Below are 12,303 nucleotides of genomic sequence, written 5' to 3'. Positions count from 1 at the left end.
CACACCCGGAGGGGGTGTAGTTTCAGAGTGGGGGCCCATGCCTAGGCGATCCAGAAAGACAGGGACGCTGCAGGGGGCCTGAGGGGAGCAAGTGACCTGAGGCTGTGAAGGCTGGAAAGAGAATGAGGAGGGAGAGTAGGGATCAGCTCCCGGCCCTGCTGGTTCACCCCACCCAGCCCAGGTGGCGGTGGCTGTCCATCCTGGGATCTTCCACAAACCATCCCCCAACCTCCCCCGCGGGCTCCTGTGGTCAGAGGTGCCTGCCTAGGAGAGGGCCGACCCCAGGGAGCCCAGAAATACGCCTGCATCTGGGCTGTGGCTCTGCTGCCCTGGAGGGGGCACCTCCAGGGGACGCTGTCTGCCCGGGGAACAAGAACAAAGGGCTGAGGTGGAGGTTAAGGGCGGGGGGGGGTGTTAAATGTGGGCTGTTGGGAGCTGGAGTCTCCCCTGAACTGGGCCAAAAGCAGGGTCAGAGGGCTCAGGGCTGCCCAAGCTGGCCCCTGTTTTACCTTTCCGTTCTCTCCAGATGTCGCAGCACTGGCTAGTCACTGCAGAGGCTGGGGGGGCTGCCCTGCTCCCTTTGGGGGCACAAGGCTCTCCTCGCACCCATCTCAGATGGAGTCACTGAGGGAGCTCATGGCATGAAGCAGAGGTGCTGAAGTCTCTGAGGTTTGGGCCCCAGAGGCAATGGCTTACCCCAGTGACAGAGTGAGAGCCTAAAGGGGGGTGGTCCTCCAGGGACTGTCCCAGAGCACCAGGCCTGTGGATCTGTGGGGGGCTCATTGGAGGCCATGGGTGCTGCAGGGGCAGAGGGGATTTTGGGGGCATTTCTTGGGTGGGGCCCCAGGAGACAGAGGAGGAATTTGTGGTGGTGGTGGGGACTTCTCCAACCCTACCTTTGCCCATGATGGCTTTGCTGGCATCAGCACCTCCTGGGCCCACCTCCAAGCACGGGTCGCTGGGCTCGTGGGCTCCATCGCCCAGGCCTGGCCGCTGCTCCTCATGGGTATGGTACGAGCACCCCTGCCTCTGGCACCTCAGCCTGTGGGCACAGCAAGCCAGTCACTGTCCACCACAGCCCAGGGCATGGGCAGAGACAGCACCCACCCAGGCCCACCACTAGGACCAGCGACCCCCATGTAAGAGCCAAGGCTCCCCAGCACCCGCCAGTGCTCACCTGCAGGATGGGAGCAGCCCCGAGGTAGCATGGCTTGGGGGCCAGGGGAGAATTGCTCCCAGGGGTTCGGCACTGGTGCTGCCAGGACTGAGCCCCATTCACCCAGCAGAGCCCATTCCCTGAGGGAGGGCAGCAAAGGTGCAGTGGAGTTATGAGACAGACTGCGATGGAGGCATCCATGGGAAGCAGATTGGGGGGCACAGAGCCCAAATGGGGGACAGAGAGGTCCACAACAGACAGATGCGGGGGTGGAGGGGCTTGGGGGAGGCAGAAGTGGGGACAAAGAGGTGCATGGGACACAGATGGGGAACGGACAGCGCAAAGACACCTATTGGAGGCAGATGAGGGGTGATGGGGCCCATGGGGAGCAGAGGGGCCCACAGGAGGCAGATGGGGGATGGAGGGACCCATGGGGGGCAGAGGGACCCAGGGGAGACGGGGGGGGTAGATGAAGGGACCCAGGGGAGGCAGAGGGGCCCACGGGAGGCAGACGGGATGGAGGGACCCATGGGGGGCAGATGGTAAGGGTGGAGGGTGACTCACCCATATGTGTATCCTGGGGGCAGCGGGTAGGGGATGTGCCACCTAGGCATGAGGAAGAAGGTGCGGGTCAGGTGCCAGGCACTGCAGGCCGAGAGGAAGAGGAACATGTCTCGCAGGGTCAGGCCTTGCTCGTACATCAGCTGGGGGCGGAGCAAGTTGTCAGCGGTTGCATACGGGGCCAACCTAGACTCAGTGACTTGTATTGTTCTTAGGCTGGCTCCCAGAGGCTGCAGCCAGGATCGGGGCCCCCATTGTGCCAGGCCCTGCACAGACACATAGCAAGGGACATCCTGTGCCTTGAAAAACTCAGTCTAAACAGATAAGGGGAAACTGAGGTACGGGGAGGGGAAGTGACTCAACCTGCCCCCTGAGTCAATGACAAGGCCAGGAATAGCTCCCACATGGCCTGATTTCCAGACCCGTCGTTTAACCACATCCACACTTCGTCCTGCCCTCATCCCAACAGCCCAGCACCTGTCTGCCCCTGAGTGGCTCAGGTGCCCTTCATACATTTCAGCACAGGGCTGGAAGATCATCACAGGATTATTATGTATGAAGGGGCAGACAGGTGCTGGGCTGTTGGGATGAGGGCAGGACGAAGTGTGGATGTGGTTAAACGACGGGTCTGGAAATCAGGCCATGTGGGAGCTATTCCTGGCCTTGTTATTGACTCAGGGGGCAGGTTGAGTCACTTCCCCTCCCCATACCTCAGTTTCCCCTTATCTGTTTAGACTGAGTTTTTCAAGGCACAGGATGTCCCTTGCTATGTGTCTGTGCAGGGCCTGGCACAATGGGGGCCCTGATCCTGATCCCAGCAGAGAGAAATGGGGTACTGGAGCCTGAAGACTTGGAGGCATAGGGGCCACCTGGCCTGGTGGGGGGCACCCAGCACACTAAAAATGCACCACCAGGGGCAGAGCACCTCAAGGCCTCTATGGAGATCAGAGCCACCCTGCACTAGGTACTGTAATCCAGAAAGAAAAGGAGGACTTGTGGCACCTTAGAGACTAACAAATTTATTTGAGCATAAGCTTTCGTGAGCTACAGCTCACTTCATCGGATGCATTCAGTGTAGCTCGTGACAGCTTATGCTCAAATAAATTTGTTAGTCTCTAAGGTGCCACAAGTATTCCTTTTCTTTTTGCGAATACAGACTAACACGGCTGCTACTCTGAAACCTGTAATCCAGAAGGAGACAATTCCTGCCTCGGTGAGCCAATGCCATCTACATGGACAAAGGGCAGGAGGGGACACTGAGGCACAGAGAGGGGGTGGGACTGGCCCAAGGTTAGAGCAGGAGATAGAAGCCAGGTGTCCTGAGGTCCAGCTCTGTGCTCTCTCCACTGGGCCACACTGTCTTTCTACTCTCCTGGCTACGGACAGCCCCAGTCCTGCTACACACACCAGTGGTTTTCTCTGGTACCCTTGCTGGACTAGAGCTGACTTGCAGCCCAATGTTGCTCCCTCAGAGGGGCAGCTGGGGCTGGGCGCTGGCTGAGCTCAATCCTGCACAGGTGAGGCCAGTCTGGGGAAACAAGAACACAGTGCAAACCTCAGGGGGTGTGCAGGAAGGGTGATAAGAACCTGAACATTTGCATGTCACAAGGTTTAGGAGGTGGCTGTATCTAGAGAACTCCTTGCTTAAATGGATCCCAAACGTGCACATTTAACCCTGCCCTCGGCCCCCATGCAGCAGAGCTAATTTTGATACAATGCAAATTGGCACATGGGTGCTAAGACAAAACAGTGCTTAGACAATGCAAGAGCTGCAAGCTTAACTCTAGCAGCTGCCTCTTGTCGCTGGGCCAGCCAACATGAAACTCACCCCAGCGCTACCAGGTCAGGGGTTTTGAGGGGAACCCCAGAACACACCCAGCATTCCCCCTGGTCAGCTGTCTTCCTCTGGGGAATCCCAGAGCAGGCCCCACATTCCCAGGGTCTCTGGGGGGATCCCAGAGCACATCCCACATTCCCAGGGGCTCAGGCCTCTTCCTCTGGGGGCTCTCAGAATACATCCCACGTTCCCTGGGACTCAGGCATCTCCTTCTGGGGGACCCCAGAACACTCCCTGCATTCTCCAGGGCTCAGCTCTCTCCCTCCGGGGGATCCCAGAACACACCCTGCATTCCTAGGGTGTCTGGGGGAATCCCAGAGCACTTCCTACATTCCCAAGGGCTCACCCTCTCCCTCCGGGGGGATCCCAACCCTCCAGTTGCTGGCTAACTCCATCACTGGTGGGACCCGGGACCTGCCAGATCCAGATTGATGACAGAGGAGACATTATCTGATATTGTGACACTCAGGATGGGGTTTCCAGGAGGTGTTCTGACCCACTCCTCCCACCCTCCCTATTGCTCTTTCCTCCAGCCACCTCCTCTCCCCCCGTCCCAGGAGCTAGGGCCCAGGGGCTCACCTTGACCACTAGGAAGACGGCGGAGGACGAGTCGAAGGCCCCATTGTAGAGGGTGATGATGGTTGAGCGGTGCTTCCCAAACAGGTTCCCCACCTGAAGGAACGATACACCCCCACACCCAATCAACACCACCCCAAGGGCACCCCAGTCCTGCCAGGCCACAGGAACCATGGGATGGGGGCTGATTGAGCACTGTGGGGTCTGGGACCCACAGGGAGCTGGATGGGGGAGAGTGGCACCATGTGGCCTGGGGTGCCTAGGGAGCTGGGCTGCGGGCTCCTGCAGGGTCAGGGTTTCCCCAGGAGGCTGGGATGTGGGAGTGGCACTATGGGGTATGGTGTCCCTGTGGAGTTGGTCTGAGGGGGGCACTGTGGGGTTGGAGATCTCCCAGGGAGCCAGGCTGGGGGTGCTATGTGGGCTGGGGTCTCTGGGGATCCAGGCTGAAGGAGGGCCTTTTCTCTGCCTCCATTACTCAACTGGCAGCTGTTCTGGCAGGGCAGCTGGAGCTGGGGGCATCTGCTCCCATGAGGACGCCCTCACCCCCAGCTCTCTGCTTTTCTGTGGGGGGCTCTGATTCTATATACTATATATAAGTGGGATTTTGATTGGATTCATGCTAACACAAAAAAAGAACAAAACAATCATTTGTGGCCCCTGCTGACAGTGATTTTGTCCCCGTTTCTGAAGTTTTCACACTTCAAGTGTAATTAATTTTTTTCAGAGACTTTCAGTTGCTGGAGACAGGGGTGTGAATTGGTGGCACTAATCACCGTTTTCTGGCTGCTAATGGTAGTACTGCACAGTGCTTTATTAGTATTGTGTGAACCTCCCTTCAACTGGATGTCACGTTCGAGAAGGAACGCTAAAGTTAGAAAGAGAAAACACTAAGCAAGCTACCCAAATGTACAAACTATTTCTCTGCTAGTACGGCTTCTAAATCAGCTTCCAAAGATACCAGGTCAGATTACTCCAAAAATGATTATCACAGTGAAGCTATGGCTTTGAACTTCTTCCCTCAGGAGAGGGCAAAAGAAAAGGCAAGCATTCCTGAAATCCAGACAAATGTCATGATGAAAGAGAAGACCCACTTTTCCTTCCACCTGTCTGAACAGAAGGTGGAGAGACGAGTCGTGATAAGGAGGATAAAGTCGCCATTAAGATAAACTAAGATCTGGATAAATGGCCTTTGATAATGGAGGAGTTTTGCATGCAGTGTATGGAGGAAGGTCGGCTCTATTTTTGAACTGCATCCTGGAGGGAAGTTTTAAGGCTTATTGTGACAATTGAGCTTCTCGCTGAATATGGTTTAGCATTTAGAGGAAGGAGGGACATTATCGGCTCTCCTGAAAATGGAAATTATCAAGGTATTCTTGAAGCTATTGCCCGAATATGATCTGTGTCTATGTGAGTGAGTTAAACACAATGGAAACATCCTACTTGTTGAAAACAATCTGTGATGAGTTCATTGAGCCAATGGGATGTAAGGTTTTGGAATTCATTGTAAGTGAAGTCAAAGAGGCGAAATACTACTCTTTGATCACAGGTACAACTCCTGCTATCACTCATGTTGGACAGTTATCTGTCATTTTCCGATATGGCTTGCTCATATCTGGCACTGTGTGTCTCGTTGGGTTTATACCCATCAAAAGCCACACAACAAAGTCGCTCTTCCAGCCCGCAGACCCTTTATTGGACACAAACAACACTGCTATTGAAAACTGCAGAGGTCAATCCAACGATAATGCAAGTTACAGGGCTGGAAAGTATGAAGGTCTTCAAGCTCAGATCAAAAGACTAAGCTCACTAGCTGGGTACGTGTCACACACAGCTCATCTCTGAACGTAGCTGGAACGTGTAGCATTGATGCATGCACGAAAGCCATAAACTTTCTCTGTTTTGTTCGGAAACAGAAACGTTTTTGTTTTGCAGCATCGCCCAGGCGATGGCAGCATCTGTGCAAGAAGCTGACCAAGAGTAAACAAGTAACTCTCCTTGTCCTGAAAACCCTGCCAGATACAAGCTGGTCCTGTCAGGCTGAATCTTGTAAAGCAATTGTAGTGAACCGTGAGGACATTCAACATTGTTTCAAAGAACAATGGACAACGCCGAGGAAAAAAGTGAAACTCAAAGGAAAGCGCAACCACCTGCACCTTATGAGTACCCTATGGAATGGGATATTAGAAAGGTTGGACAAAATTAGCCTAAGGATTCAAAAGCCAGGCCTGGGTCTTGTCATTGCTGTTCATTTGCTGCCTTCCTTGCAAGAATTCACCACAAGCTTCCGATCTCAGTTTGACTATTTTGAGATGCAAGCGAAAAGAATTGGGAAGTGAAGGTGATGAGTCCTACATGCAAACCACAAATGTTCTGTAACCCAAATACTTCCAGATGGCAAAGTGAGGAAGGAGGAAATCGGAAGTTGAGTGCTGTTCTCCTCTCCTTCACCAGCTAAGTTGAGAACTGAAAAGAAGAAGTGAACGTTGTGCTGAACTGTAATGCATGCCAGCACTACTCAGCGCTTACCCAAATGATTTAAAGCCTCAGCTTATCCCCAAAATGGATCAATTTTCAGCATTTATAAGATACTGTGATGTGCAGGGTGAGTATGCTCCTGAAATCATCACATTTTTGCACGACCAAGGTCTGAGTAATGTCTTCCTGACTGTTTGCATCATGTTGAGGCTGTATTGGACTGTGCCCATTGCCAGCTGCGGAGCAGAGCGAGCGTTCTCAAAGCTTACCTTAATACTCAAAGCTCAGGGGGAGAGATAGCTCAGTGGTTTGAGCATTGGCCTGCTAAACCTAGGGTTGTGAGTTCAATCCTTGAGGGGGCCATTTAGGGATCGGGGGCAAAAATTGGGGATTGGTCCTGCTTTGAGCAGGAGGTTGGACTAGGTGACCTCCTGAAGTCCCTTCCAACCCTGATATTCTATGATTCTATGAATACAAAAATGTCTTCTGCCAATGATGGCAGAAGCAAAGCCCAGAGCTGAACGGGCTGCATTTTGCACACTGCCATTGCCCAGACGGAGCGGGGTGGGAGGGTCAGACCTGCATGTTGGTGAGGATGAGGAGGATCCCACCAATGGAGAGCAGACACATAGCCGGGAAGAGGATCAGCGCAGTGGCTGCAGGAGACACACAAGCACCACATGTCAGGGAGCTGCACACCACAGACACGTACCATACACCGCACACACCAAGGCACCAGGCACGCACACAGACAGCAAGTGCAACACACACACAGGGACATACACTATCGGGCTTTTTAACAAGCCCCAGTGAGTGTGACACACACACACATGCACAATCATGAGATATAACAATTCCTTGCGAGTGTAGCACACACACACCCATCTGGCCTCAACAAACCCCAGTGAATGTACACACACACACACACACACAGAGTCAGGTCTCATAACAAGATGCAGCGTAACACACACATGCACACACACAAAAGTAGGCCTCATAACAAGCCCCAGCGAGTGTCACACCCACACCCACACACCCTGTCGGGCCTCCTAACAAGCCTCAGCGAGTGTCACACACACAAAATTGGGCCTCATAACAAGCCCCAGTGCGTGTCACACATACACAGACCCTGTCGGGCCTCGTAACAAGCCCTAGCAAATGTCACACGCACACACACACACACACACACACACTGTCAGACCTCATAACAAGCCCCAGCGAGTGTCACACACACACACACACCCTGTTGGGCCTCATAACAAGCCCCAGCTAGTGTCACAGACACAGACACATCTGTCAGGCCTTGTAACAAGCCCCAGCGAGTGTCACACACACAGACACAGAGGTAGGTGGCCAGCCACACTCGCCCAGAGGGGACTCCAAGTGACGGTGGCTCAGGACTGACTCTCTCTGCCCAGAAGGAGGCAGAGCTGCGCCCAGAGCCCAATCATAAGCGGAGACAGAGTTACCGGCCCAGTGGGGGTGCTCCTACACTGAAGGGCTGGGTCCCCCCAGTGCTGCCATGAGGGTGCTTGGTGCCCCAACCCCAGCTCAGGTCATCAAGAGGTACCCTGCCCCATTGCGCCCCACATGCAGAGGCCTCACCTGCTGTGGAGAAGGCAATAAGCAGCGTGCCGCTGGTGTAGAGGGATCTGAAACACACATACACAGGGCTATGCTGGGGGAGCGACCGGGGGTGCGGGGCAGAGGACACCCCCTCCCCACTGTGGCTCCTGTCCCACATGAGGAGGCTGCAGCTCCCATCACAGCTCTGGGGATGGGGGGAGTAAGGGAGGGGCTAACTGAAGGCAGTGGTGGAGTAGACAGTGGGGGAGCTAGACACTTGGGGTGCAAGGGGGGCAGGGAGAGGGAGTGGAAGGAAGAAGGAGGACAGGGAAGGGGTGATGGTGGGGGTGGGGGACAGGGAAGGATGGGGGACAGAGGCAGGATTTAACCCCACAGTCAAGGCAGTGGAGGGCAGGAGACAGGGCTGGGAGGGGGGCCCAAGTGAGCCAGGAGCCGCAGGCTGGAAGCTGCAAACACTGGTTGTACCCCAGGGGATGCTGGGAGCAATAAAAGTGGGTTGGCTGTGCACGACAAGGGAAGGGACGGAACAGGTGACACTACGTGGTGGCTGGGGCAGAGCTGGGTTGGGGTCAGGGGGCTATTGGTGGGTGTTGGCAGCTGGGGCACAAATGGTCACAGCATGGCCCTGGACACTGGGGCTCAGGCCAGTCAGCTTGTCTGCACCTGGGATACTGACCCCAGTACTGCACCGCTCTAAAGAGTGAAGAACCGGGTCCCCCAGGGAGTTACCCTGGTCTCAGGACAGCCAGGAATGGTACAGCCTGACTGGTTAATATACCTGGGCAGACCTGCCCTCAGTTAGTGCCCTTCCTGAATGGGATAGATAGATGGCTAGATGGATGGGGTGCTTGTAGACAGATGGATGGATGGATGGATTGGGTGTATGTAGATGGATGGATAGATGGATGGATGGGGTGTATGTGAGTGGAGGGATGTATGGGATGGATGGATGGATGGATGGATGGATGGATGGGGTGTATGTAGATCGATCAATCAATGGAGGCTATGTCGATGGATGGATGGATGGATGGATGGATGGATGGATGGATGGATGGATGGAAGTGGGGGTTGTATGTCAATAGATGGATGGATTGGGTGGGTGGGGTGTATGTCAATAGATGGACGGATAGATGGATGAATTGGGTGAATGTGGATGGATGGATGGATGGATGGATGGAGGGAGTGTATGTTGGTGGATGGATGGATGGATGGATGGATGGATGGATGGTGTTAGGACATAGATATTCAGGCCTGTTTGCAAAGGCCTATACTTTAAGAATGTAGGTATATGTTTATCATTTAGCTAGTTATAGAGGTATAAAAGAAAGAATCAAAATCACTGTCTGACTGTATAAGGCCTTTTCTCACTGTGACAGTCTGAGGCCCTGTTCTTAGGCTAAGGCCTTTGGCTAAGCAGCAGAGGCAGCCATAAGCTGGGAAGCGAACGGTCACATCCTCACATTCCAAACCAGTCACATTGAAATAAGGTGCTATTGGGCTGTTGGGAATACAATCCTGTCCTGATTGTGCCTATCACCTCCAGAGAAAGGGAAGTGCCTAGAAGGCACTTTTAAAAAAGGGAAGAAGGAGGATCCTGGGAACTACAGGCCAGTCAGCCTCACCTCAGTCACTGGAAAAATCATGGAGCAGGTCCTCAAGGAATCCATTCTGAAGCACTTAGAGGAGAGGAAAGTGATCAGGAACAGTCAGCATGGATTCACCAAGGGCAAGTCATGCCTGACTAATCTAATTGCCTTCTATGACGAGATAACTGGCTCTGTGGATGAAGGGAAAGCAGTGGACATGTTGTTCCTTGACTTTAGCAAAGCTTTTGACATGGTCTCCCACAGTATTCTTGCCAGCAAGTTAAAGAAGTATGGGCTGGATGAATGGACTATAAGGTGGATAGAAAGCTGTCTAGATTGTCGGGCTCAACGGGTAGTGATCAATGGCTCCATGTCTAGTTGGCAGCTGGTATCAAGTGGAGTGCTCCAGGGGTCGGTCCTGGGGCCAGTTTTGTTCAATATCTTCATTAATGATCTGGAGGATGGTGTGGATTGCACCCTCAGCAAGTTTGCAGATGACACTAAACTGGGAGGAGTGGTAGATACGCTGGAGGGTAGGGATAGGATACAGAGGGACATAGACAAATTGGAGGATTGGGCCAAAAGAAATCTGATGAGGTTCAACAAGGACAAGTGCAGAGTCCTGCACTTAGGACGGAAGAATCCAATGCACCACTACAGATAAGGGACCAAATAGCTTGGCAGCAGTTCTGCAGAAAAGGACCTAGGGGTTACAGTGGACGAGAAGCTGGATATGAGTCAACAGCATGCCCTTGTTGCCAAGAAGGCCAATGGCATTTTGGGATGTATACGTAGGGGCATTGCCAGCAGATCGAGGGACGTGATCGTTCCCCTCTATTCGACATTGGTGAGGCCTCATCTGGAGTACTGTGTCCAGTTTTGGGCCCCACACTACAAGAAGGATGTGGAAAAATTGGAAAGAGTCCAGCGGAGGGCAACAAAAATGATTAGGGGACTGGAACACATGACTTATGAGGAGAGGCTGAGGGAACTGGGATTGTTTAGCCTGCAGAAGAGAAGAATGAGGGGGGATTTGATAGCTGCTTTCAACTACCTGAAAGGGGGTTCCAAAGAGGATGGATCTAGACTGTTCTCAGTGGTAGCAGATGACAGAACAAGGAGTAATGGGGGAAGTTTAGGTTGGATATTAGGAAAAACTTTTTCACGACGAGGGTGGTGAAACACTGGAATGCGTTACCTAGGGAGGGTGGTGGAATCTCCTTCCCTGGAAGTTTTTAAGGTCAGGCTTGACAAAGCCCTGGCTGGGATGATTTAGTTGGGGATTGGTCCTGCTTTGAGCAGGGGGTTGGACTAGATGACCTCCTGAGGTCCCTTCCAACCCTCATATTCTATGATTCTATGTAAAAGGAAACTTAGTTTGACAGCATCCTGTCTGGCAAGAACTCACTTATCAATAGCTGGGATGTGAAATCCTCATTTCTTTCAGAGTAGCAGCCATGTTATTCTGTATCCGCAAAAAGAAAAGGAGTACTTGTGGCACCTTAGAGACTAACAAATTTATTTGAGTAGCTCAAATAAATTTGTTAGTCTCTAAGGTGCCACAAGTACTCCTTTTCTTTTTCCTCATTTCTTTGTTGTTCTATCCCCATTTCCCTATTGTTTGTCTGCATAATCTCTGTCTGGTTCTGTGATTGTTTCTATCTGCTGTATTATTCATTTTTCTGGGTGTAAACTAATTAAGGTGGTGGGATATAATTGGTTAAATAATCATGTTACAATATGTTAGAATTGGTTAATTAAATTTCAGTAAAATGATTGGTTAAGCTATAGCTAAGCAGAACTCAAGTTTTACTATATAGTCTGCAATCAGGAAGAAAGTGGGGGAATGGGAATGGGGAATGGGGGTGGGGGAACTGGAATCATGTTTTGCTAAGGGGGAGGAAATTGGAATCATGTTTTGCTAAAGGGGGAATGGGAACAGGGACACAGGCAAGGTTCTGTGTTGTCAGAGCTGGGAATGGGGACACTAAGGAAGGAAATTGGAATCATTGCTTGATGGAAGTTTACCCCAATAAACATCGAATTGTTTGCACCTTTGGACTTCGGGTATTGTGGCGCTCTGTTCATGCGAGAAGGACCAGGGAAGTGAGCGGGTGAAGGAATATGCCCCTAACAGATGGATGGATGGATGGGGTGTATGTAGATTGATCAATCAATGGAGGGCATGTCGATGGATTGATGGAGGGTATGTCGATGGATGCAGATCAATCAATCGATTGATGGAGGGGATGTTGATGGATGGATGGATGGGATGTATGTCAATAGAGAGATGGATAGACAGATAGCTACCTGCATTCTTTCACCTCTCAGGCACGGATCAAGACCTCGGGAGGGCAAAGGCATGTGTCAGAGGCCCAGGCAGTGGGTGGCTAACCTTAGCCCTGTGGCAGGGCCTGGATCCCTAGGAGGGGGCTGGCTGAACCCTGCCAAGCACAGGGGGAGTGGATGAGCCCTAGTGGGGGCAGGTGGCACCTGGAGCCTTTTGCCTGGAGGCCAGTGGGTCC

At 52.6% G+C, this 12,303-nt stretch overlaps 1 protein-coding gene across 12 annotated transcripts in view; it reads right to left on the bottom strand.

Moving 5' to 3' along the window:
* Window positions 1-12,303, bottom strand: part of SLC43A3 (solute carrier family 43 member 3) — a 33,929-nt gene that overhangs the window by 11,140 nt on the left and 10,486 nt on the right. For all 12 annotated transcript variants that reach the window (XM_073346795.1, XM_073346791.1, XM_073346798.1 and 9 more), the window contains exons 4-8: window positions 8,211-8,257; window positions 7,185-7,261; window positions 4,134-4,226; window positions 1,721-1,860; window positions 897-1,042 (exon numbers count right to left, since the gene is read on the bottom strand). In XM_073346795.1, the coding sequence (XP_073202896.1) occupies window positions 897-1,042; window positions 1,721-1,860; window positions 4,134-4,226; window positions 7,185-7,261; window positions 8,211-8,257 (503 nt within the window). The remainder of the gene's footprint in view (window positions 1-896; window positions 1,043-1,720; window positions 1,861-4,133; window positions 4,227-7,184; window positions 7,262-8,210; window positions 8,258-12,303) is intronic.

Source organism: Lepidochelys kempii, chromosome 6 (genome assembly GCF_965140265.1).
Source record: "Lepidochelys kempii isolate rLepKem1 chromosome 6, rLepKem1.hap2, whole genome shotgun sequence".
Classification (NCBI taxonomy): domain Eukaryota; kingdom Metazoa; phylum Chordata; order Testudines; family Cheloniidae; genus Lepidochelys; species Lepidochelys kempii.
The sequence above is the reverse complement of the archived record's forward strand: the minus strand, read 5'-3'. Positions and strand labels throughout refer to the sequence as shown.